The 27,330-nt window shown below is 42.0% G+C and overlaps 2 protein-coding genes across 5 annotated transcripts in view; both read left to right on the forward strand.

The window, feature by feature from the left end:
- The window catches only part of LOC142772207 (uncharacterized), an 80,194-nt gene that overhangs the window by 47,997 nt on the left and 4,867 nt on the right, over nucleotides 1-27,330 (forward strand). Inside the window, exons 2-3 of one of the 4 annotated variants that reach the window (XM_075874403.1) lie at nucleotides 181-839; nucleotides 18,150-19,004. In XM_075874403.1, coding sequence (XP_075730518.1) covers nucleotides 181-836 — 656 coding nt within the window. In that variant the 3' untranslated portion in view covers nucleotides 837-839; nucleotides 18,150-19,004. Of the gene's footprint in view, nucleotides 1-180; nucleotides 2,700-18,149; nucleotides 19,005-20,199; nucleotides 20,338-27,330 lie in introns of those variants that run through there. The other 3 variants (XM_075874400.1, XM_075874402.1, XM_075874401.1) reach the window with 3 other exon arrangements.
- On the forward strand, nucleotides 20,697-26,661 carry LOC142772213 (uncharacterized). Its single transcript, XM_075874406.1, has 2 exons — nucleotides 20,697-23,221; nucleotides 24,672-26,661. The coding sequence occupies exons 1-2, from the start codon at nucleotides 22,955-22,957 to the stop codon at nucleotides 24,795-24,797; spliced, it is 393 nt and encodes a 130-aa protein (XP_075730521.1). The 5' UTR covers nucleotides 20,697-22,954; the 3' UTR covers nucleotides 24,798-26,661.

Consider the following 27,330-nt stretch of genomic DNA (forward strand, 5'->3'; position numbering starts at 1 on the left):
TAACCATGTCATCATGGCATGGTTATTGCTCAAGTAACATGTGGCTTGCTTATGCGAAGGTGATTATGTATTTCATCTACAAGTGCAGTAATCTTTCTTCATTGCCTAGTGCTTTTGTGTAGTTGAACACAATGCATGCAAGGTTTTCATTGCCTCTATTTTGTCTCTGTGGTTTTGCAGGTTCCTTGACTTCGGCACCCCATGAAGAATACCATTCACTTGTGTCCGTACGAGGCGGACTGCATTCGTGCCGTCAGTGCAGCTATGCAACTAAGAGAAAAGAGCTCATGCAAAGACACCTCTGCAAACACACGGGCGAGCGCCCCTTCCAGTGCCACCTGTGCCCTGCTGATTTTTGTCACAAAACGAACCTCACAAAGCACCTTCGTACGCACACAGGGGAGCGTCCCTATCTTTGTGACTGCTGTGGCGCGTCGTTCTCAGTGAGCAATACGCTGGTGGATCACATGCGCACACACACAGGAGATCGTCCGTTTTCCTGTGACCAGTGTAGTGCGTCATTTTCACAGAAGGCGACCCTCAATGCCCACATGCGCACCCACACAGGGGAGCGTCCCTTTTCCTGTGAGTGCTGCGGTGCATCGTTCTCACTGAGCAATACCCTCAGGGATCACATGCGCACACACACAGGAGATCGTCCGTTTTTTTGTGACCAGTGCAGTGTGTCATTTTCACAGAGGGGGATCCTCATTAGGCACATGCGCACCCACACAGGAGAACGTCCATTCACCTGTTGCCACTGCAATGCATCTTTTTCACGGAAACACCATCTTGTAAAACACGTGTACTGTCAGCATACAAGAAAGTCAACATAAAAAGTGAGTTGTCTGCATGCATTTTCTTTATGGAAGATGCAACTGAAGGTTTTTTTATCTGTAGAACAGTTCTACAAAATGTTAGTTATTTGCATAAGTTTTGATGGCTGATTTCAAATATCACATGCGCACACACTTTACGTTTTGCCGTTTGCTCCTTTACGTTTTGCCGTTTGCTTCCTTTACGTTTTGCCGTTTGCTTCCTTTACGTTTTGCCGTTTGCTGTATTATTTTGTATTGCCACTCCCCTCTGTAATGCCTTCGGGCCCTGAGGGTACCATAAATAAATAAATAAATAAATAAATAAATAAATAAATAAATAAATAAATAAAAATAAAAAAAATATGTAATCAATTTTATAGCGACTTGCACAGCTTTGTTTTGTACCATGACTGTGTAAAATATTGTTACAGTGGGTTCACTAGATTGAATCAACAGCAAACATCGACTGAAAGGGGGAATACAAGAAGGACGCGCAGTTACGGCACGTACTTGTCGTCCATTCCCTGTGAATAAACCTCTTTTCAACCTTGTTTACAAGTCACGTAACAGAATAGTCGAGGTGCCGGGTACCCCAAGTCTCTAACCACGAGTTTCCATCCCTTCACGCTCATCGGAGTCCTCGCTTTGCGAGACTGCCACCAACATCAACAGGAGAGATGCCTCTGAAACCGATTTCCCGAGGACGCTGGCTTCTTTCCATTCTTACAAGGAGCCGCCAAGATTTGGTTGGACTGGTGAGTAAGACGTGGACGGGTGGTTGAAGCAGTGCAAGCGGGTGAGTGAACTTAACAGCTGAGACTCCGTCGCTCAGCTATCGTATGTAGTGCTCTTTGTCACCAACACTGCCCTCCTGTTGTACAACAACCACGAGGATATGCTCAACACGTGGGATATGTTTGTCGACGCATTGAAGGAGTGCTTTGGAGACAACACAACGAGTAAGAAGCAGGCTGAAGACACCATCTCTCAAAGGGATTAACGGCCTGGTTCAACTTGCACCACTTACATCGAGGAGATTCTGAAGCTTTGTAAACTTGTTAACCTCGGTATGTCTGAAGAAGACAAAGTTGGCCATCTTCTTAATGGCATAGCACAGGATGTGTACCAGTTCTTGATCACCTAAGAGAACCTGTCATCTGTGGCCGACATTATAAAGCACTGCGATACCTTTGAAGCACTGAAGATGCGTCGTATAGCACCAAAATCGGGCCGATTGGCTAACGTGCCAACAGTAGCTAGCGTCGACGCCAACCCTCCATCTGACCTGTCATCGACAAAACGACAGATATTCCGGGAAGAGCTTCTCCGGTGCCGTGAAATAAGCCATTACAGCAGTGATGACTGCTACCGAGGCAACCAGCCTGGACTACCTCCTGCCTCATTCTCACCATCTATCAACGCAGCGAACATGGACAACTACCGAGCTGTGCTTCGGTCCGCACCGGCAAACCGACCTCCCTTCGCCAACAAGCAGCAGCCACGAAACACCTATGCCCTGCAGTGGTTCCACACTACTTACTCAGCTACAACGGGAGATAAGTATAGGCCACTATATCAAGCAGAGTCGCTGCCTGGCGGCAACTGTCCGAAGGGTGAAGTGAGGATTGCTCCTTGCGTAGTTTTCTTGCCAAGTCGTGTTTCTATGTGCGCGTATGTGATGTACGTTCTCAAAGTGTGGTTTGTCCGGTCAGTCAACGCTAGTGTAACTGTATGTACGTGTGCCTGAAACGACGTACGAAAGCATTCGGTCTTTCTTGGCTGCTAATGCATTGTAATAAGATCGGTGAGAGAAACTTTCCAGAGTGCTGTTTACATGTGTCATACCTGCCATTCAGAGTAGATGCCACTTTTTCTTTCAAGCACATCGCAAAATGCTCTTGGCATCCTCCAGTATATGAGCACTTATATTAAATGCTGTGTGAATGCAGCCTTTTATAGTGACTTGGTTGTAAAAAAATAAGCAGGCTTTAGGTCATGCACTTGCGCGCTGTTGGTAGGTGTACAACTACGGCACTGTAGTTTATCGATCATGTGACGATCCGTAGTTGTGTTTATATGACCGTGATAGCACTACATAGATATATTACTAATGTCATGACTGGGGACTAGCAGTGCAAGAGACTCCCATCAGCTCCTCAAGCGGTGCTCGTCGACAAGAACGCCGTCTGCATCCCACAAGAGCGCGGGAACACTCCCAAGCGCACTGCAAGGAACGCACACCGGTGTGCCAGTGACATGCAGTCCGCGTCGCACACGAACGTTGTGACACGCAGTCGGCGTTTCAGGAGAAGCGCGTGCACGAACCGAGAGGTGTAAAAAGCGCATCGCATGTGCGCAGGGGTGTTCTGTCTCGGTAGTTTCATTTACGGCCAGTCGTGTCTCATGTAAAGGTGCTTCTAGGCGCCTAGTGTTCTTCACACCTGTAAATATGTAATTAAATTGTGTGTTCGTGCTCTGAAGAAGCCTCGCAAGGGTTCTTAATTTCCCGGCATTTGAGTGGCTGCCTGTAGCCCAACTTCTCGGTCACATCACTGTCACATAAACTGTGAGACTTCGGTACTTTTACTTACACTGTACTCAAAACAGAGCTACCGTGCGTAACGATGTGCTCAGATTTAAGAACGCTTTAAGAAGCTAGACATCGAAAATTAATTCAGATGACATGCCTTATATATAATGTCGTATAATTTCACTGAAAATTTCATCACTTTTACATTGTTTTCAGTGTTTGTTTGTGTGGCATTGTTAGTGACCGACAGAAAGCATGCAGTGGTAATTTTTTGTCTGAAAAAAAAAAATTTGCTTGTCCTAATAACCAGGTCTTTGTTGTAGCACGGTCATGCATGTAATCCATCGCTGAAAGCTTTCTGCTGAACTCTTACATAAGATTTTTACTGTTGCAAGAACATGTGCGTACACGTGGTACTTGCAGTGTAGCGCAAAGTGCCCTCAGCCACTAAGCTTTCCGGGCTAGACTTATTCACTGTCCAACATTTCATTGTGAACGGAATGATAGAAAAGAAATTATATGCATATAAGGTGCGAACGGTGGTTCTGAAGGAATTGCACATTTATGCGGGCTTTCTACGATCTTTCTTTCTATTTTTTGTAGTATGCAGATGGCAAAGATGTAAATAAGTAGTTGAGTCACGTTACAGCAGTGCATAGCAGACGGAACACAAGCTAATCACGTACAAACAACACAGCAAAGGCGGGATTTAGTGCGTAAGTGTGAAGAGAGTCACCCAGGGCGAGCATCAGTATGAAAAGCAGAATGCGCTTTACCCGCAGCTAATGTTAACATTGCATAAGGGGCGTGCATGGATTCAGTGAAGAAGAGCATAGATATAAACAGTAAACATTAGTCAACACATTTTATCTGCCGACAATCGGTTCAGACCGCACGCAACGAAGCTCCGCAGCGTGTATTTGTATACCCGCTGCCAACCACCTATCCACACTTGTGCGGAGACGGTGCTGCCACGTATAGCCCAATCTCGCCAGGAATTGCAATGATCGGGGCAGATATCCCATGCCAACTAACGGAAATGAGGGGTTTGAGCAGCACCGTGCATTTCTGCCATCTCCTGTGTGCTATAGCTCCGGCGTCCTAGGCCAGGACTCAAGATTTTGTGACCGTCGACAGCAATTCCCAGGAGCGCCTTCACGAGCTTTCTACAGTTATAGCAATCGACCCTTTCCATCGTCATCGACCCTTTTCAACACCCAACTTCCAGTTGTCAATTTCGCCAAGGCAACTTCCGGAACTCGTCCCCAGCCTCTGATTACAACTTAACGCCATTGCCTGCTCCACGTGCTCCCCGGTCGTTATCGCCACGGCGTCGCTTCCCGTCACCACCACCAAAAAACTAGGCAGTGCCGGTGAGAGGGGTGAGGTTGCTGGATACTGTGCGCTGTCAATCATACCTCCGTCAGCCTTCATGCTGAAAAACAAAGTTCATGTGTGTGTCGACAATGTCCCTATGATAGATATTGTAGATACTGGGGCAACAATTACAGTGATGAGCCTTACTCTTAAAACTCTTCTGGGACAAAAAGTTATGTTTTTGTGGAACAAAGTTGTGGTTTTGTAGTGTAAGCGGTGACACATTGTGCCCGGTCGGCATTTGTACAGCAGATGTTTGTTCGTGTGGCAAAGTATTTACCACTTAATTCGCCGGGATTCCTTGATCTACGCTGGACGTTATTTTAGGCCTAGATTTCTTACGGGAGTGTGGCGCTACTGTTGACTGTTGAAGTAGAGAGCTTTCAGTACACCACGAGCTTATGACCGAACTCCTAGAGAACTCGCCGTGTCAAGAAAGTGCCTTCTGTGTTGCCGAGGATGTAGCGATTCCTGCGCTGTGTAGGGTGTGCATTCCGTTAACCTGCTCTGGTGCAGCTCCTACTACATTTGACGGCACAACAGAACCTCTACACTCAGCTTATGTGAAGAAGAACGTGTTGGTGCCACATTGCTTGCTATCGGTATTTGAAGGACGATCTCGATTATGGACGATGACTTACGTGGCCCAGCCCATACTTCTACCTTCTGGTATGAAGCTCGCACTTTTCAGGGAGGGAGCACAGACTTTAGTTGCTGTACTTCATGCCGATGCGAATGAATTCTTGCTCTCGAGCCTTTCGAATTTGAAGCTTCTACTGAGAGTGAGCTAGTCCCTCAGCACGAGTGAGCCCCACACGTTACTATCGGTTTGACTTTTTGCAAAACAATAAGACATCCTCGATTCCAGCCTCTTGAGTACGCTATCGTATAAACACCGTATCAGTGCACCCTGTACGACAAAAGCTGTACTGAGTGTCACCGAGAGAGTGTAAAGCAATTAGTGAGCAAGTTGAAGAAATGTTGCAAAAATGAGTCATTCAGGAGTCTGCAAGTACTTGGGCTCCACCTGTCATTCTCGTTCAAAAGAAGGACAGCAGTTGGAGATCTTGTGTTGATTACTGCCAGCTTAATAGCATTACAAAGAAAGATGTATAACCGCTTCCGCGCATAGACGATGCATTGAATTGTCTTCATTCAGCTTCCTACTTTTCTTTTGTTGACTTCTATTGGCAAATATCGGCTATAGCGAATATCGATGCACACTGATGATAAAAAAAGATGGCGTTCATAGCACCCGATGGACTTATTGAATTTAACATTATACTCATAAAAGACACATTCGAAATGTCCTGGAATGTGTAAAAAAGACTGTCTACACACTTGATTGCCTAGAATCAACAGTTGATGCACCCATCCCTATTTAGTCACAGGGCATCTGTTTATTATAGTTTACCCATATATTTCGTGCTAAAATTACGAAATGGACCCTTAGCTGATTGGTGTCGTTTAGAAAGCATTTATATATTTCATGTCTTATATGCTAATACAACATAGCACCACTAATGTTCAATTTCATATTTCCCTCCGAATTCAAGTGCTTAACTTCATATTGCCCTATGTAGTGAGCTTGTCTTTAAAAAGAAATAAGTCGGTACATCAAATAAGTTGTGAAAAAGTGCTCACTCAATTAATATACTAAAAAACCTTTGGTGAAGCCCAGGCAATCTTGTGTGTACTGTGTTGTTTGTGCTGGCTTTAACAGTTGTCTGTGTGCTTTTGCTGATGTGTCCATCCCTTTATGGAGAAACAAAGAAGTCTCATGCTTCGAATATTGTCAGAAAAGCATTGCTCCAGTATCTTCCTGGAAGTCATTCATCATTTCATGAAAAGGTTGCTGCTTAATATTTTGTGAGCATGAGATTGTGGTGGTGATGTGACCATGTTTGTGGACTGCTGCAAAGAATAGGTTTCATTAAACGAGTGAGATTGACTATTCAACTTCTGCCCCGTTTGCATACTGAAATCGGAAAGAATGTGATGGATTGCCTTGTGATTTTTATGTATCGTGAGCTTAAAGCAGTATTGCTTACAAAGCACTAAATAATGTTAGGTTAGGGTGGAGAGAGCTCGTTGATTACAGGTTACATTGAAAGAGTAGTTTGAGGATCGGAAGTTATGTTAGTTTGGTAGCTCACAATTCATAATGACATCAATTCTTGGGAGGAAAGGTGAATGGTAGAAGATAGTGCAAAGGAAGAGGCCGTCTTCTCAAGATAGTATCCACACTACCGTGCACTACTTTTGGGTAAGACTTCCTCCATGAGAAAATCTGTTGAGCGGGCACATGCTTTCAAACTGTGTGCCTCCCGATGGGAGCAGGAAAAAAAAAAAATCTTCTCACCTGTAAAACTATAAACCGCAATTTTCTACTTGCATGTCTGGTGATCTACATATTGAGGTATGGTGGCAGTGCTTTTACTTTTGCTCCCCTTAATTTGTTTGCCTTGACATCATAATACTGCATATTAATAAGAAAGCATCAGTAATGAATTATGGAGCATTTTTTTCGTCAGCCTTCTCCCACATTCATCCTGCAAATCATTCATATGTGTCGTAGATTCAAAGAACCTGAGGACAAGACTGTGTAGGTATTTTTATTTATTTATTTTAGACAGACTGCAATGCTCATATTGAAGTTTTGTCAGGAGGAAGAAACAATAAGTATATTAAGGTCAGTAATAAATAAACATACTAGAAGTAATTCAAAATACTAGTACAGGCTTTCCTAGTTGAAGTGTGAAAATTGTAAAGATCAACATTCATAAGTTAGAACATCTAAATATACATCACTTACACAGTCACTCATACAGTCATATCATACTTAGAGGTATAAGGATACAATCATATTCATACATATTCAAGAGTTACCAAAACAAAAGGTTACACATTCTAGTGCGATTTTGTGAAACCTATGCAGATTTTTTTTCTTTCTCAACGTGGCAGGAAACTGTCATGACCCTCTTGATGACATTTCTATGTTGAAGATGCCATAATATGACAGCCATTGTTAAGCACCATTTAATTCTGGAAGGAAAGATTCCATTGTCAAGCTCTTTGGTAATTTTGTTGAAAAAAACCTTGGTATATCGATTTATTGAAATACTCTCTCTGAATTCAGATATCTAATAAGATAGTTTTGAAATTCGATTTATATTTAATTTATCCATGCACCAATTAATCCATGCAACAACACACTTACACATTGGTTTGCACAAAGGTCTGCCAAAACGAGCAAGTTCAAAATTGATTCTGAAAATTCACTGGCTGGACTAGCAACTGGAAAGTGCTGGGTGCACGAGAAACAAATTTAATATGCCAAAATCGACCATCCAAAAGCGTCGATCACTGCTGATTGATTTGAATAGGTTTGGTAACAAAGGAGTTAAACTGCGAGTCCGAGTGAATGATACCTTGATAAGCTTGAGGCTGGATGAGATTTTAGTGAGTAGGAGTCCGAGGGAGGGCTAAGCGCAAATTATAACTCGTGACTGAGTTTGTGAGTTCCGCATTTCACTGTTGGCCTCTGGTGATAAGCACTCAGGTTTATCTGTAGTATGAGCCTTATGTCGGCTAGCATTTATAATTACGCCGACTCGCACATACTTGAGTGCACTAGCATTCATGCACCAGCTCAGTATTCATTGACCAGAAGCGTGAGTTACGGATGGCCGACGTACCTTGACCTTTCTCCCGCAATCTCCTTGGCAGGATGGTATTATCGTTGAGTGTAAATCATATTATTTAATGTATATGTCGTTACTGGATTGTAACCATAGACAACTTGTTTCTAAAGTTACAAGACCAAATCTGTCGTGTAAAATACCGATTATGCGAGGTAATCTTAAAGAGAATTGTCTCAGTTGAAAAACTTGTGTAAATTAATGAACTCACAAGTCGACACACTCATACTGAGCCGTGAGTCTGGGGTAGTATTGTTATGGTGAGCTTGATTCCGAGTGAGTTCGGTTGAAATGAAGAAGTTTTAAAATTTTGTGAGCCTGAGTCTGAAGGAGTCCTCAGGAGGAAAATTTTGGTGTGTCTGAGTGCAAATAAGACTTTAAAGCAAAATTTTAGAGGCTGATTTTGAGTCAGCTTTGCAGTTTTTGCCGATCTATGGCCACATTATCTAAATTTTTCAAAAGAGTTAGTGTGCAAGAATATCTTTCACTTACAATAGTCATAGCATAGAGGGTACTTTCCTTGTTCCTTAGAGTATGATAAGTTGCTTAAAGTAGCTGATGTGATGTAGTATTTATGGAGATGTTGATACTGTCTGGCATTGATGTTCAACCATACGTGCACCTCTTCTCCACCAAGTTTTTGACACAGTGTGTCTAGCCAACGAGACCTGTTCTTTCTCTTCCCTTCTGCTCGTGCCACAAGGGCTAGTGCAGGGAAGTATAAAGTGTGAAACCGTCCTTCTTCCAGTGCTGGCGGTTTAACGCTTTCGACGCTGCTTTGTCGTCTCTTCGTAGGTGTTCGGACACTTCATCACAGCTGACATATTTGAGTATCAGGAAAAAAGAAGTTGTGTTGGTATGGTCCAATGCACTGCAGCTTCTTGGTTTCATTTAACATCACATTCATTCCACTGACGGTTGGGCACTGTGTAATAATACATTTTTTTGCATTATGTGTTTCAGAGAAGACGCAATCATTCTAGAGGGGGCTGAGCTCTGCTGAAGAACTGCCTTTATTTGTATCTAAAGGAAGACTTTCGTTATCTGGCTTCACGTGTATTCCGTCTTTTCCATTCTATGTTACTTTACCTTTTCTGACTTCATTCTTCGAACTCTACATGTTTTTACGGAGCAGGTCTCTTGTAGATGTTCACCACTATTGCTGTAGTAGTTGGCAGAGTGCCTGGAAGTCCTTTTTTAAGTCTGGATTTACAAACCTACCTTGTCCTCACTTCTTGTTGTCCTTATTATTTCCGTGTTTGCCAGAGTGGTGTAGCAGTTAGGGTGCTCGGCTGCTGAGCCGAAGGTGGTTGGTTCGATCCCGGCCGTGGTGGTCGCATTTCAATGGAGGCTCAAGTCTAGAAGCCTGTATGCTATATGTTTAAGAGCACGAGATGGTTGAAATTTCTGGAGTCCTCCACTACGGCATCTCTCGTAATCATAATGTAGATTTGGGACATTAAACCGAAGGTATTATTATTATTATTAGTAGTAGTAGTAGTAGTATTATTATTATTACTACTTTTGTGCCCCTCGCATATTTCAAGAACAAATATGAAGCTAGTATTAAGAAATCATTCTCAGTTATCTATTCCCCTTCTTGTTTTTATTTTTTATGCACTGTAGCTTGAAAGTTGGTGCAGTGGGTGCGTTTGCAGCTTCTCAAACCTCTAGCAGTTTGTCTATTTCAATGCGAGAGAATTGCCGCAAAGCTGTCCCGCGGTTCAGTTTGAATGAAAGCTGCAGTCAAATATGAGCCAAGGTCACATCAAGAGTTTCTTAAGCCTGCATGGCACATCCTCCCATGAAAGCTTGCCCCTACGGACATTACTGCCACTCTGTACCTATAAGCAGTTTCTCCACAAGAAATATAAGATTCTCCAAGAAAAAAAAAAGAAAGAAAAAAAAAATCGTCAGGCCTGCGCAGCACAGTCACCAGTCACAGCCGCATGTCCAGAGCCTGTTTGTTTGTTTGTATCCTCTAATCCATGGCTCATACCCACTCTGGGGGATTGGCCAAGAGAACATATAGTCTCATATGGACGATAACTGCATTATTGCTTACAACGAAAAAAAAAAGGGGGGGGGGGGGGTTGGAGGAGTTGTATAGTGAAGACAGTATGTTAAAAAAAAAATAAACCAAAAATTTAGATAGTGAGAAAAAAGAATCAACAACAAAGTAGACACTAATAGCTACAACTTGATTTTAGGAGCCGACCAGACAGCTGGTTTTGCCAAACCAGATTAATTTGGCATGTCACGCATTTATCCAGAATTGAAAATTACTTTTCGACTCGTTTTTTTTTGGGGGGGGGGGGGTATCTGTTAACGTGGGCTTTATGTTGAAAAACGTTTAGAGTCTTGAATAAAATTACACACCGCATCGAATGCATCTCTGTGGCAATTTCTCAAAACAGAGGCACCAAAACTTAGAACATTTTCTGTGGTTAAATTTAAACCTAGCTTTGCAAATGGAATATCTAAAAGTCGTTTCCTAATTAATGCATAGTTACGACATGAGCCAAAATAATGTTCAATAGTTTCTGATTCTTCGCAGAACGGACAAAGGGGGGAAAGTGTCAGACCAGCTCTGTGTAAATAAATATTTAACGGGTGGACACGGCACCAGAATCTGGAGATTATAATTTCAAGTTTTTTTTGATGGACTCCACTGGGCTTTCCATGGAAATTTGAGGTGCTGATAATCTGTTCATTGTGTGATATTTTCTAAACTATCTGTAAAAATAGCGAATTTCCTATATCTAACCCCTGATAAGTATTCTAACTATGGAAGTACTGAAATTACTGGTCCATCGAGTGATGCTCGTGCCAAAGCATCTGCCAATTCATTTAATTTTAATCCGCAGTGACCTGGGACCCACACTAATTTGAGGAGTTTTAAATGCGGCGGTGCTAATGTGTGGAACGCTGCTAGGGCAGAATATTGTTCAGAGGTTGTCAGAGCTGCACACACCGAAAGTGAGTCGGTTAGGATGATAGCACTGGTCTCGGTCGTAGGAATTTTACGAAGAGCTAAAATAATAGCTACTAGCTCGGCTTCAAATATAGGAGTGAAATCTGGAAGCCTTACTGAAAAAGACCAGCCGAGGAAATCAGACGCAATTCCGACGCCTGCCTTTTCATTGTCGACAGAAGCATCTGTAGCTATTACATTTTTTGTTTCTGCATGTACCAAGTAATCGTTTAATGTAGTGGTCAAAAATCTAAGAGATTGCAACTTGGCTTGTGGGGGGAAGATTTCATCGTACTCTATTCTAATATTGATGGTTGAGGAATTAGTTTCAATTACTGTGCTAATGTCTACATTTATGCAATCCAGTTTCTGTTTAATGAAAATTATCTGAGGGGTATGAAATCCAGGCCAATGTGCAAGAAAGAAAGAGTCAGGGTCACTGATGAATGCGTACTCTGATCTTCGCGCCGGTAAACTGTAGAACTTTAAAAAGGTTTGAACCGTTAGAATGCGGAATCGACAGAGGAGCTGACGATGGTAGATCTCGAATGACTTTTGATGCTTCAGACAGCGTTACGTTTTTGAAGTCAGTGCTTATGCTAGACTTTTGCCAGTTGAAAGCCATAATCGAAGAAAATCTAATTTCTAGACCTCTGCCAATTAACTCTAAAGAGTTCTTCGTTTCTTCCTATGATAGTTTTTCATAATCAGTATTTAATGTAGACGGCAGGATTTTGCGAGATCGCATATATTGAAATAAAGCTTTCTTATTTTTGGATTTCGAGAGAAAATCGAAATGTCTTTTATCATAATCTTCTTTAGCTTGGGCCACCGTGTGTTTAAATACAGCGGCAAGAAATTTATAATCTGACCAGTTCTTAGGGGACTGATTATGTATTAGCTTCTTCCAAGCTGCCTGTCTTCGTCTGTGATCTCGTGAACAGTTGGAATTCCACCAGGGGCTATAGGATATTCTCTTCGCCGATTTAACAATAAATTCAGCATTTTTGTATGCCCTTTTAATTACTGCACTTATTTTCATAGCTTTAGTGTCATCTCCATCCTGAGAAGGAGCGTCTAAAGCAGTTTTTAGGTCGTGTTGAAATTTTGCATAATTTATATAGGCTCGGGCATGGAAGCATGATGGTTTGACGGGGCAAGCGATCTCGAACATTATTGGAAAGTGGTCACTGTTGGAGGCGCAATCAAGGGCTGTCCACGATGTACTAGCAATGGCCGAGCTTACAAAGCTTAAATCTAAGGCGGAGCGTGAATGACCTCGAAAAAATGTGGCAGCTCTAGTGTTAAGGCACAATAAGTTGTTGTCTACCGACCAGTCCCACAGCCGTTGTCCACACTGATCTGTTCTAAAACCCCAGCAGGTATGGTGAGAGTTGAAGTCACCAACTATATTTTTTTCTTTACAGCCTGAATTAGCAGCCATATCTAACAGTCTCGTGTCTTGATTGCCTACAGGAAAGTAGACGTTTATTAGCGAGAAAGGCAAGTATCCTGGCAAGGTAATATCTAACGCGAAAATTTCGCAGTCAGAAGACATACATTTGTATAAGTTTTTGACTTTTAAACTAATTTTATTGTTTATAACCTCCACCTTTGGATGGACGATCTAGACGAAAGGTTTGGAAGTTGGGTAGGTGAAATACATGATGTGTGGATAGCCAAGTTTTTTGTAATGCAATAATAGCTGGATCGAACTTGGAAGACAGGTATAACAGATCTGTTATGGCTGAGTGAAGAGATCGGCAATTCCAATGTATAATTTTAAAAGACCCTATGATTTCGTTAAAATGGTTTCGGCAATCACCTTATCTAAAATACTTTCTTTTAGAAAATCGGTTTTGGAAAGGTTGTCTTTCTGGTATTTCTTGCTTTTTACATGTTTCGGCGAGCTAGGTTTTTTCGATGCAGGGGATCTAGAAGGCTTTAGGCATTTCAGATCTATGTCCATATCTTGTGTGTCCTGAGAAGCTTCCTGTTCACCCTCGCTTTGCCTCTGAACGCCTTCTCCGGAGGGCTCTGCAGACTGTGCATCTGGTGGAGTTATCTCAGATTCTGCCTCACTTGTCGGGTGTGCAGACTCAGCATTTTTTACAGCCGTACTTATATCTATCTGTGCTCCATAGACTTGTGCGATTTGGTTATTCACAATGTGCGACAGCGACTCACATAGGGTGGTAGCAAGGCGTTGCATAGCCTTATCCACAGCTTTCTCGATCATGTCCGCAATTGATAGGGAAAAGGATGCTTCCACTGCTATGTTATGGCGGGCAGCTGTTCCGGCATATCCTTGAGTTCGGGCTTGGATTTCAGCAATGGCATCCTTTCGGGAGCATCGCCTTCTGTCTACAATTTCAAGTATTTGGATTTTACGTGCCTTGGCTGAGCAGTTTGGGTTATCAGTGCAGTGTGCTTCATGGCAAAGACGGCACTTTTCTTCATTAATTTTACAGTCGTTTGAGTTGTGCGTCTCACAACAAATTCTGCATCTAGGTACTGACCTGCACCCTTTCACTGTGTGCCCATAATGCCAACACTTAATACACTGTAGGGGACGAGGTGATAGTGGCTCCACTCTGTATATTAAAGACCACACTTTAATTTCGGTTGGGCGATTCGACCCGGCAAATGTAGCAATCACGAACTCCGTTGGGAGCTTGTTCTTGTCCACAACTCGACTACATCTATAGATAGCTATCACACCTGCTTCTGAAAACATATCTAATATCTCAGTTGGGGTCAAGTTGACATCGACACCCCGAACGAGGCCTTTGACACAAGCTAGGTGAGGGGGAATGAATGCGCTCACCGGGTTGGTAGCGAATACCGAGCATTTTAGTAGGTCTCGAACAAAGAGCTGGTCAGACGAGAAGCAAAGACTGCCACCCTTGCCGAACTGCCTGACCTCTCTGATGCTTTGGTAGTGAGTTGTAGCAGCTCTCAACTCCGTCTGAATCATTTTTGGATTCTTCATCCGTATGATACCATCGTTGCTTGGGACCAATGCCACAGGAACGGATGAGATGCCATTGCGTAAAAACAAGTCCACTGGCAATTCCTGCGAAGGAAGAGAAGCAGACCAGAGGAAAGCCCCTGGTCCAGGTAAGGAAAACGGCATCTGCCTGGTCGTACTATCTGAAAATACACTCGCTAATCAATAAGGACACTATAAAAACGCTAACGAAAAAAAAGAATAAATAAAATCAATCACAACTATTGAATTCTTGGCCAAACCCTCAGAGCAGGCAAACGTCAGTCGCTGTTGTCAGAGCCTGTTGTAGACTTTTCTTCTTCTTCTTCCCCTCTTTTCATGGCTCTTACTCAATGCCGCGGATTAGCCGAGTGTTAGGTGAATTTTTTTTTTCAGTGTTTCTTCAAAATACTTCTTGTTTAATTTGGAATAGTTAATAGAACAAACTTAGTTATAGCATGTTAGTTTCTTGGGGCAACTAATACAGGTACAAATGCAGGGCACCCACTATGCCAACGTTAGGGTCAGGAGGTAGGTAAGCACCCAATGTACCACAAGTTGCTATTATGAGGTTTAGCCAGGTACCCATTACACAAATGTAAGGCATAATGCATATTGGAACGCGACAGCAAACTTTTGTATACTTTTCTTGTGCTGTGGCTTACGACGGTGAAGAATTAGTGCCTAGTCTTTCATTATGGGTGCAAAGTGTTCAGTGTCTCACCCGGTGCGAAATTCGTGTTGTGTGATGCCTGGTTGCCATTTTCCTCTTTGAAAATGTTATATTACATAGGTTAAGGGGAAATGAGAGGCGGAAAACTGAAGTTTTTTCCAAAGTCACATATTTCTGTTATTTGCTTTCTTGAATTTAGCTTCTCTACTTTCTATACAAAAATAACTCAAAATTATAATTAAGCTCAAAGTAGGTTGAAATCATTTTGAAAGAGCCCAAGGGGGATTCTAGAAAACTAAGAAAGGCTCATTGTCTACAGTACCTGAAAGTTGTTACCTAGCTGTTTGCCATTACATTTGGATGAGGAGTTAACTAAAGCTGCATGCTCAAAATAACAATGATTGCCAAGCCCTCATGATGTAAAGCATCCTATTAAAATAATATTTTTCCCACATAGATGACCTTTCACTTACACCTTCAAAATGAATTTTTCTCAAACCTATTTTTGGACATTTACTTGAGTTTCGAAATCATGTTTCTGGCACTTCTGACAGCCCGACTAGGATGAAACTTGGCCTACGTATTTTGTAACATGTGAAGGACACAAGTACCTGCTTTAAAACTTCATATTGCCTGCAGAATTATTACAAACATTCATGGTGAGCGTATCATTCTCGCAGACTGGGTGCCTTCTGGTAGTATATGAGGGATTATTGGTCAGCTGCCATCTCGTATCAAGTTCGTGTGCGACGTGATGCCGAACAGGCTGATGAACAGTGTGCCACACTCGCCGCCGTGATTACTAACAGCGAGTGTGGCACATTTAATGGGCACATTTAATGGGCACATTTAATTCACATATATACCAAATGAAGTGAATGGGGGGATGGCCGCCGTTGTAGCTCATTTGGTAGAGCATCGGACACTTCATTTTGAAGGCGGCAGGTTTGGTTCCTTTCCACGGCAAGTTTCCTTTTCGTACACCTCTTTTTCTCACACCTATATTACGATTATTTCATATAATATTTCCTCCACTCTTCCTGGCATGATTGTCTGTTAGATCTGCTTAATATTGTATATAACAAAAAAATAAAAGGAACCTTTAATTGTATACTTCTTTTCTTCGAACCTTAAGTAATTTAGAATGAACTGAGGATTCTACCAATTCTCACATTACAATTTTTTTGTTCAGTAAAATTTTTATACGCATTTTCTTGATAATTATTTGAATTCTACAGCTAAGGTAAAGCAATATGAGCCATTAATGGCTCATAACCATAAAAGTTTATTAGCAGAAAATGTGTGTTCAAAAAAAGCTGAAATTTACACATTGTCATGGCTTAAAATAAATATTGTGAAACATATTGTACAACTTCTTACGTATCTTTAATTGGCATAAAAGTCTGTGTATACCGCAAAAATTTCATTGCCCTAGGCTACAAATTAATGCAATTTTTTTGTTCGAATCTTATCTACTCTTAACACAGGTTTCGTGCCCAATATGACACCTGTATAGTGTTGTGAAAAGTTTTAAGGACCGGCGTGTCTGGCATGTTCTGATTGAATGTATACAAATATAGATACAGTGTAAACCCCCACTTTGCCAATAGTTATAGAAGACACATCCCACTTCATCTATCACTTTTTATGTTATCTGACAGCTTCCTGTTTCATGGGGCCATTCTTAAGCAGCAGCCACTTTAGTGCCTGTTCTTGAGACACTAGTGTCAGCCTTACCCTTGTAGCTGAGGATAAGTAACGCTTGTATTTTCATGCTATCAACTTTTTAGTACCTAAAACCACGAGGCCACTTAATGAGTAGCCACATCGTTCTTTAGTAGCCCATGTTTTACTGTGGTTCTATATGCCTTCCTTCTTTTTAATTATGTATTCTACCATCACTGCTGATCACATGCCCACTGCCATTACATGAAAGCTTAGTTGATAGTAAGCATTAAGATAGCAAATAATTTCTATCAAGGTGTTCAAATGATCACTGTTTTTTATGAAAAACATTCTTGGTATCTGTGCTCATAGTAAATGTATCTTGATAGGACATGTTTGCCGTTCATGTTCACACAGGGATCAAGAATGGGCAAGAAAGACAGACATTGCACCATTTATTGCATCAATGCGATTTTATTATTTTTAGGTGTGCAGGTTTTACAGTCAGGATTTTACGCCCTTTTAAAGTCACATTACGTTTGGCCATAGTCATTGATCACACCAATGCATATACATTTTACTCTATCTTTGTGCTCTATTCACTTTGTTGCCTTTACTGAATACTAAGAAAAACCAGTGGAATGTCATAGATTGCCTTTATATTTTTTGTCGCTCAGCCTTTATATTTCAGCACTCAACACTATCTGACCTGTCTCTCTTTGGATCCTCTGCAACCCTGCTTGTCTTTTAAACTTCACTGATATTTGTTTTTCAACATTTCGGCTGATCATTCCTTCTTTCAGCGTGCAAACACCAGTAACGACACTGAATACTCATTTCATGTTTCTGTAGTAAAGAGGCACAGTGTTGTACGAAAATATAGTGCATGAAATTGCATTTACTCACTGGCTGAAGTCTCACATGTGTGTTTTTTTCAAAGTGCAGCACTTCATTATCACTACGACTCTAGTAAGACACATTCTAAATGCCCCACAATGTTTAAAAGTAACTCTCTACACGTTTGATTTTCTGGCATCAACATATAATGCACTGATCATTATTTAACCACAAACAAGGCCTCTGTTTATTATATTCTACCCACAATTTGTGCTATGATAAGGCAATGGACTCATAGCTCATTGGTTTGGTTTGCAGCACATTTAAATCTTCCATATTTTGTATGCACCTGCAACGCACCGCAGCTCTAGTTCAATATGACATTTACCTTCCAATTCAAGTGCTCAAATTTGTATTGCACTATGTATAGAGGTTGTCTTTTCAAAAAATAGGTAGCTAATCAAATAAGTACTGAAGAAGTAGTCACCAAATTACAATACTAAAAAAGTTTCATGAAGCCTAGCTGATATTGAATGTATTGTGTTGTTTGTGCTGGCTTTAACAGTTGTCTGTGTGCTTTTGCAGATGTGTCCATTCATTTATGAAGAAACGAAGTTTCATGCTTTGGATATTGCCAGCAAGGCATCGCATCAGTGTCCTCCTGGAAGTCATTTACCATTTCGCGATTGTGCTGCTGCTTAATATTCTGTGAACATGAGATTGTGGTATTGACGTGGCAATGTCTGTGGACTGCTCCAAAGAAGGATTTATTGAAACAAATGAAACCGACTATTGAGTTCCTTGCATTGTTTTGTCAGTTGATATTTAAAGAAGTGTATGACTGATTTTATTGCAGTGTTTATGTATCGTGAGCGTAAAGCAGTATTGCCTGTCTTTGAAAGCACTGGTTGATGTTAGGCATTTATTCATGCACTTATTTACACATCCACATGTGCCGAGAGAAAGAAATTTGCATCTTAATAAGGGCAACACTTAATAGTGACACTTTGATTTTACACTGTTGAATGTAAGCATACAGTGGGAACTAGGTGTTACATTATAATGCATTTTTCTCTCTCAAACATTTATGCATGTGTTTGTGTGTATTGTGTTTTCCTGTCAACAAAATGTTTGATATGGACACATAAACTAATTTTTTTACAGTTTCACTCACTGAGCTACAATCATTTATAATTGCTTAAACCTTTCTCATTCTCATCTATCATCAAACATTGCACCATTCCTGATTTGATCATTCATATGTTTCTTTGCCTTTTCTCTCAGCGATGCTTTAAATAGAAGCAGTGAACTGAGTTGATTGCACTGTTTTCTAACATATCCAAGGAAGTGTGACCATCCTGATATATAAGGACAGTCATAATTATAAGTGTAATAGTCATTGTCTGCATTCAGTGTACAGTAAAAGCTTGATAATTCGAACATGTTAGTTGTTCAAGGCCTGAATCTGTGTTGTTCTAAGGCACGAAGCTCTTGTAATTTGGTCATATTTGGTCTCAAGTCGGATAACTTTTTTGGTAATTGTAGAGTGCTGAACGCGAAGTGCCAGCCATTTTACCTCCAGAAAAGACGTGTGCACTTGGTATAAGTAATGACAGTGGCTGTAGGTATGGGTATGGTGCAGAACACCTTTCAGGCTTATTAAAGATGGGGGGTCGTTGAGCTTGGCCACATTGTGAACAAAGTTACAGGATTAAAAAACTTGCGACTCTTTCTCCTATTTTTTGCGAAATAAGTAGAGGGTCTACAAATTTATGAAGAAAAAGAATGTGTATATGTTAGAAGTATTAGGCTTTTTTTTTCATATTATTGGGAGTTTGCATTTGGTCAGCACAGATGTTTTGTCGGAGATAACGGAATTTTTACACGGTTGACTGATAAACAAGAATTTGTGCTGATATGTCTCTTCGGTTAAGTGTCTGAAACATTGCATAGCTTGCTTATGTCATATACAATCATTATGCGGTCACTAATGTACTAGTTTAGAGACAGTTATGGGAAATATGTAAACTGTTCGAGTATGCAGAACCTATTTATTGTGCATTCCACATAAATGTGCCAGCAGCATTTCTAACAACCAAAACTGTGATGCCATTTCTATCCCTTCTGAATGATTTGTTTTCCCTTCTTTCATATTTTTTGAAGTTTGTTTCATATAAACCTTGTACACTCATATTTTATTTCTTATGTTTGATGCATTTAATTATGAAGTTCTTTGATTGCTGTGCAGTATTTTATGGATATTTTTATGGGAAAAGAAAAGAAAATACAATAAATGTTTACTGGGCTGGGTGCATAATCTATTAGCATATTACAAATAAACTTTGTCATTGGGGTATAGTATCAAAATAAGATTGAAATTGCATTCCTGTGCATTCACTGGAGGTTTTTGCATGTATTAGACATATTATTTATATAGAGACAGAAAGTGCTTGTAACCATGTCATTGTAGCACGGTTATTGCTCCAGTCGCATGTAGCTCGCATATGCAAAGATGATTGTCTACTTCATCTACAAGTGCAAAAATCTTTCTTCATTTCCTCATGCCGTAGTGCAGTTGCAGAGAATGCTTGTCCATGGTTTTCATTGCCTTCCTCTTGTCTCTGTGCTTTTGCAGGTTCCTTGTCTTCAGCGTCCCGTGAGGCGTACCATTCATTCGTGTCCATACATGGCAGACTGCATTCATGTCGTCAGTGCAGCTATGTGACTAAGGACAAAGGAAACATGAAAAAGCACATTCACAGACACACAGGCGAGCGCCCCTTCCAGTGCCACCTGTGCCCAGCTGCATTTTTTCGGGACAGTGACCTCACAAGGCACCTTCGCACGCACACTGGAGAGCGTCCCTTTTCCTGTAACCAATGCGGTGCATCGTTCTCACAGCAAGGTGGCCTCAGGGGTCACATGCTCACACACACTGGGGAGCGTCCATTTTCCTGTGACCACTGCAGTGCGTCGTTTTCAAAGAAGGCGAACCTCATTAGGCACAAGCGTTGCCACACAGGAGAGCGTCCATTCCCCTGTGGTCACTGCAATGCATCCTTTTCGCAAAGAGACCACCTTGTAAACCACGTGCACCGTTATCATACAAGAAAGTTGACATAAAAAGTGAGTTGTCTACAGGCGCTTTCCTTCAAGGGGAGATTCAACTCACTATCTTTTTTAATCTGTTGAACAGTCCAATGAAATTTTCGCTCATTACATAATTTTTTATGCTGATTTCAAATATTTATTTGGTTTATAGTAATTTGCATAGCCTTGTTTTGTACCACGACTATGTTTAAGATACAAACATTGTAGTGCATACATATCCCGAAGGATTACGGCCAATAGCGTTGGTCCAGTCTTAGCCAGCCGCAGGGCACGCGTTAACCGTCGTCGTGGTGGAGAACACGATACTGCTCAAGGTTTCAACACTTTGTTGTCTGCGGCAACACCAAAACGCAGTACAGAGCCCATTGCAAATTTAGAAGTGTGGCAGCTTGGGCTGGTTGTTATGGCATGATGATAGTTATAGCGCGAGAACAAAACGTCGACACCGAGACAAGAAGGACACGAAGGACATGACCGTTTTGTTCTCGCGCTATAACTATCGTCATCCCATTGCAAAGGCGCGGCGGGAAAGCAAATAGGCTTATCCATGCCACGGGCGAGAAGTACTACACAGGGGTGCAACAAGCACGTCTCCGTTGTAAAAGTTATTCTTGGAGACACCGGGACAAAGGCTTGGTTGCTTGAGCAAGGGCAAAGGCGCTCGCGTTGGCTTCAGAGAGATACGGGTCGGCGCAACCTGGCCACGCACTGTGATACCGCACTGCTCTTCGGCCTAGCGTTCGGAAAGGGTGACAAAAGACAAGCGTTTACTGCGGGTGCAAGGTGCCGTTAGCGAAGTCGGAACGAGCCCCAAACAAAGGGAGCCTACAGACGGCAAAGAAATGCGTGCTTACACTCAGTCGTCCCGGAGAGATCTCTCTCTGAAAAAATTTGTGCACGACTCCACAGTCGACATCCGCTACCGGGTGAGAGCGGTTAAACGCCACTCCTAGCTCTCCCAGCGTAGCAGACCTGGGAGGAGGGGAGAGTCATGTCAGGACATGAGAACAGAGAAAGAGGTTGAAAAGTTTGTGCAAAGGCGGCAGGCTGGCCTCAATTCTCACATCCTCCTCTCCTAAATTTCCGCTTTACCTGTCTGCAAAGGCAGCCCGATGTCACCTATGCAGTCAAAATGATACTGCTATGAGCAACAGCTAACTTCAGTCCAGCCCTTAAACTGTTTTGTAAAAAATGATGATAAGGAAGAAAAATTAATAACAAAGTAAACACATGACACTATAAAAATATTTGTAAAAGGGAGCACAAGGACATAAGGCTAGTGTACGTCGTGCTAAGGCAGGATAGCGTCTACCGCACGAGGGGCGGAAGAGCGTGGTACTATTCGCTGGATGCGTTGCTCGAGTGCGAGGTCAGAGGAACAGAAGGGGGCTTTCTGATAGCTCGTGGCTGCTCTTGGTGATTAATAAGCGTGTCCTACAAATGCCGCTTCAGTGGTGATTCGGAGGCCCCGAAGTTTTCAACGAAGACAGGGGAACCTCGCTGGGAGGCCGGGCCTCTCCAGGGAGCAGGGAGGCTGAACCGAAATTGGCTGCGAGGCGCCCTGGCATTGGCCGGCAGCATATAGCTGCTGTCTGCTGGCCTCGCGCAGTAGCCATGGTGGAAAAGGCAGCATGGCTTCTCGGCGATGACTGAAAGCAGAGCACAGCTGGACTGTGTGACGTCAGCAGGTCAGGGCCCCAAGCACCTCTAGTGTGTACGCCAATGGGATGAAGCCACGACGCGCACTTTCCTGGGCACGCACCTACACACGCACAGAAGCATGCACGCATACACACACCAACGACGGCTGCGCGAGCAAAGGGGTAAAGCGTCTTTTGTCCCTCTCTCCACGCATACCGTAATTACTCGAATCTAACGCGCACCTTTTTTCCGGTTAAGCGAGTTTATAAATTGCATGCACGTTAGAATCGAGTACGAACAAAAAAATTACGGTCAATCTATTGCCATCGGCAAATACAAAATGGCCGCCCCCTACGTGCGTCGGCATGGCGCGTCGGCCATTTCTGCCTATGTGTTTCCCATGTGCGGCACTTCGTACGTGTGCTGAGGAGTTGAAGTCATTAAGGCAGTTGAGAAGCCAACTCAGCAGTCTTCTAGAATGGTCACTGTGCAGAAGCCTAATGGTGTGATGAGTAGTGGACTTTATGGACACCACATTTGAACTAGAGTGATGTGTTCCTTATGTCAGTGAAACTCATGAAACTTAAACCACATCAAGTTTATCCGAATGGGAAAAAAAGGAAGACCAGTTAAAGAAAATGTGTCGGATATGGCAAAGCAAGGAGAAAGAGAAAGAAGAAGGGGCTTGTTCTTGGAACTACCAAGGGAAGACGTACGTGCCGAGCTGCTTGGGGCAGTCTCAAGGCTGTTGGGGTTCCGAACCTGAGCCCGTAGACCTGGTGAGGACCTCGTCATCCCACAAGGACGACACCTGTTGTGCCACGTTGCTGTGGCAGTGGTTTCCAGTGTGCACTTGGCGAGTGACACCGCGACCCTGTCTCCTACAAGCGCCTGCCCTCCTCAAGGTCTTTGCCGATCTATCGATCTCGACATCACTGATGCTTTACCGCAGCATGACATCATAACCTCTGCCAAATTGGGAGGGGAACTTTTCTTTGTAGTTTTCCGTATGCCGACTCACTTAGCTTAATTAATCTGGACTCTTGGACAATCTGTTTGTGCAGTGATCGTTTTTCTTTTCTTTCTTGTCTGCTACTTTCTTATTTCATTTACTTTTCATAATGCATAATAACAAAGGATTATTTTTGCACCACACGGTTTCATTTATTCTACCACTGAAACAATTTCTCAGTGGCAGTGTTTAAGATCAAGAACCTAACACCTGACAAATGAAGGTGTGCGTATATACGTGGATCTGACAGAGCTAGACAAGTATGTAAGGCGGGAGTTGAAGCCTCTGTCTGTGAGTGAGCATGGGCTAGCGCAACTTGTCGGAGCTCATTAGTTTTCCAATTTCGACACCAATTGAGGATTCTGCCAGTTTGAGTTGCCGAAGGAGTATCAAATGTTTACCCCGTTCGTAATGCCAATTGGCAGGTACCTGTTAAAAGGACTATCTTTTGGAATCACTTCTGTGCCTGAGTTCTTCCCAAGGAAGATGCCACAGTTTCTGGGTACTTGGAAAGGCATTGTGTGTGATATAGATGACATCCTGATCTGTGGCGGGACACAAGCAGAGTTCAGGGCCCGTCTCGGAAACACTACAGTAACATGGTGTCACATTGAACTGCGATAAGTGTGAATTCAACGTACAAAAGGTGAAGTTCTTGGGACACAGCGTTGATAATAAACGAATTTAGGTTGGCCCTTCAAAAGTGCAGGCTATTATTGACATCAGACCCCGTTCAAACAATCGGGAGCTGAGAAGGTTTATGGGAATGGCAAATTACAAGATGAAGTTTGTCCCGAACATGCCGAAAATAGCCCATCCCCTGAACACTCTTCTAAAGGGAGAACACGAGTGAGTATGAACCTCAATCAAACAGAAACGTTTTAAGCAATTATAAAATCGCAGTTCTGTCAGAGTGCGAGCCGGAGAATCCAGTGATAGTTTCTGTGGATGGTCTCATCGTTTGGCTTCGGTGCTGTTCTGGGACAGTGGCAGAAAGATGAGGTCTCCAGATCTGTTGCGTGTGCCTCCCGTAGTCTGTCAGAAATGTAAAGGAAGTACACACAAATTGAGAAAGGTCTTGCAGAGACCTGGGCATGTGATAAGTTTCAGGAGTCTGCCACAAACTTAGTTACCAGAATCCACAGTAAACAAAGTTTAACCAATAGGACCAATAAGTAGGTTGGCATTATGCCACCAATCGGTATGTAGTAACCGAATGTCTGTTGTAAGCGGATCCATTGTAACAAGGTTTTACTGTAACCATTCTGCATTACCTGTTGTTAAAATCTGATTCCGTGTGGTGACAGTTTCCATTGGTTCCTGTTCTACTTGTTTCTTTGCAGGTTCCTTGTCTTAAGCCACCTTGGAGAAGTACAAGTCACTTGCATCTGTGCATGGCCAACAGCAATCTTGCCGCCAGTTCTTCGCGTGACCAAGACCAGTTCTTAGTGTGCCCAAGGTCAAGATGAAAATTCAGATACCTTTACATCATACAGGAGAGCACCCGTTCAACTGCCACTTGTGTACATCAGCATTCACTTATAAATTAAAGCTCGTTGCTTATGTGCGCAGCCACAACTGGAGAGCGTCTCTTTGCCTGTGTGTACTGTGACACATCTTTCGCACACGAAAGAGTACCTCATGTGTCACAGGCTCGTTCACACTGCAGTGTGTCCTTTTTCCTGTGTTCACTACTACGTATCCTTTTCTGGGAAAGACAACATGAATATCGATGTGTCTCGTAGTCATTGAGACTCTAAAGAGACCCCTAAAAATATAAACCCCTGACCATAAAGGCCCTTAAAGGACTAAAAAAAAAATACCCTTAATTGCCAGAGCATTTGTAGTTGCAGAAAAAGAGGGAGGGTTTTTGTTTACTTTTTTGTGATTCAAGTGATATCCGAGGTTCATGAAGCGGTTTTTACATGATTTAGCAGTTGAATTTTTTACAGCGTATAGCTTAATACTAACTCTGATTTTAATTAAAAGTTTTAAGTGCTTTTGCGTGATTTTACAGCTGTACCATGGAGACAGAGGTTTGACTTGTCTTAAATGTAGGTTACCTGAAAATGCATTCCTCCCATGCACCTGCGTGTGGTTGCACCTTACATACAGGATTAACAAGAAAATCAGACAGATGTGAAATTGAGGTCAGGCCTCTTCGGGATGTGCCACATTGTCTTTCCAGCAAGTTTATCACTTGATGCTGTGGTTTATTGTACATTTGATATGTTCTGTTAGGTATGTTTAAAGCAAGCTTTGTTGTAATCATATTTTCAATATAACAAATTGTTATTTTATGGCAATGTCTAGCGAGCATATTTTGACCTTCGCGAAAGGCAGCATGTTTTTTATTCGCTAGTTCAATAAAACAGTCCCTCTGCTTCCACAAAGGGCAATTGAAGCAGTAATATGAAGCTTGCTAATGCCAGTTCTCAAATGGTTGCCTGCCTTTCTTTCAGCTGACACATCTTTGATAATATTGTGTGCAGCATGACAGCGAGGAGCCATGGACGAAACGTCTTTCTTTACCTCTGTAAAGAATGACGTTTTTTCTGTGCTTCACAAGTTTATTCTAAAATCAGCTTAATCTTCGATGCAAGGTTCCCTCCAAATTCATTGATGCATTTTTGAAATTTCGTCAAAGTGTAGCTACTTGGAATTCTTGACAGCAATGTTATCAACGTGACAAGAATATGGTGCCAAGGTATTTGACATGATCAGTAGTTAATAATAAATTTGATTTCAGGACATGCACACTCCCTGTTGAATTTTTATTGTTGGTAAACTTAACATTGAAACACTCCTACGTTTAAGTTGATGTGCAGGTTATCGCTAACTGTCTCAAGGTTGGTCTGTATACAGCAGTGAAATAAACACATTTCAAGAGATGATGTAATACACAGCTATCAGGATAGAGGGTTGTAGTAGATGTAGGGGCATATGAACAATCACTTAAAAAAGTAAACATGGTAACGGACCAACCACAGAGCCCTCGGAAACAGCATATTGCACATGTCCAGATGACGAGGCCGTATCATTTATGATGACACATAGCTGGTGGTCCGTCAGATAGTTCTTCAGCCATTGTAGTAGTCTAAACCTCCCAGGAATAATAAGTTGAAAATAATAAAATTATGCAACACTACACCAAATGCCTTCCTAAAAAAATGGCATTAACTTTTACATTGTCAAAACATGTAGCTCTGTCATGTATGCACTTGGTTGGGTCGTACATAAAAACCCTGCATGAGAACCATGTTGAAATGGATGAAAAAAATTATGGGAAAATGCGTTACAATGCATGAATAAATGATGTGCTGAAGTATGTTACTGGAGAGTGATGTTAAATATATTGCTGCATGTACCCTATCACCGTCTTTGTGTACTGGTGCAGTATTTGCTATTGTTTAACAATGTGGAACATTTCTTTATTGTAGTGAGGCACAATAGAGAACTCAAGATACACAAAAGTGGTTCTGTATTTTTTTCCCATCATAATTGGTGAAGCTAATAAAAGCCCTATAAATGTGTTGCCCTCACAAGAGAGCATTTCTTTTCCTGTGTCCACTTCAATGTATCTTATTTTGTGCAAAGGGAGCCTGAAAACACATTTGCGCCTGCACAGGAAAATTCTGCTTTTTTATTTGATATCCATATTTTATGCGCCATGTGAGTATCATTGACTGCATGTGCTTGGGTAGATAAGCACTCAAGTAGAACAAGGGGAAAGAAGGGAACCTTTGGGGGCTAGTTTCTTTTTCTTTGACGCAACCTTATCCAAAACCTGTAGATAATCGCCAAAATGGTGGCAAAAAAATGCAGCAAAATGTTGAACGATGCAAGTTTCTTTTGTTCTGTAGGTTTTGTTACCACCTCGATAAATTTAAAAAGATGTTTTAGAAAAGATTTTTCAAAATGCCTGCAACAATGATGAACTTGTTTCTGTGTTTCTTATTTGCTGATGTTGCTGTAAAATGTACGTAAAGAAGGCTTCGGCAC

Source organism: Rhipicephalus microplus, chromosome 9 (assembly GCF_043290135.1).
Source record: "Rhipicephalus microplus isolate Deutch F79 chromosome 9, USDA_Rmic, whole genome shotgun sequence".
Classification (NCBI taxonomy): Eukaryota; Metazoa; Arthropoda; class Arachnida; order Ixodida; family Ixodidae; genus Rhipicephalus; species Rhipicephalus microplus.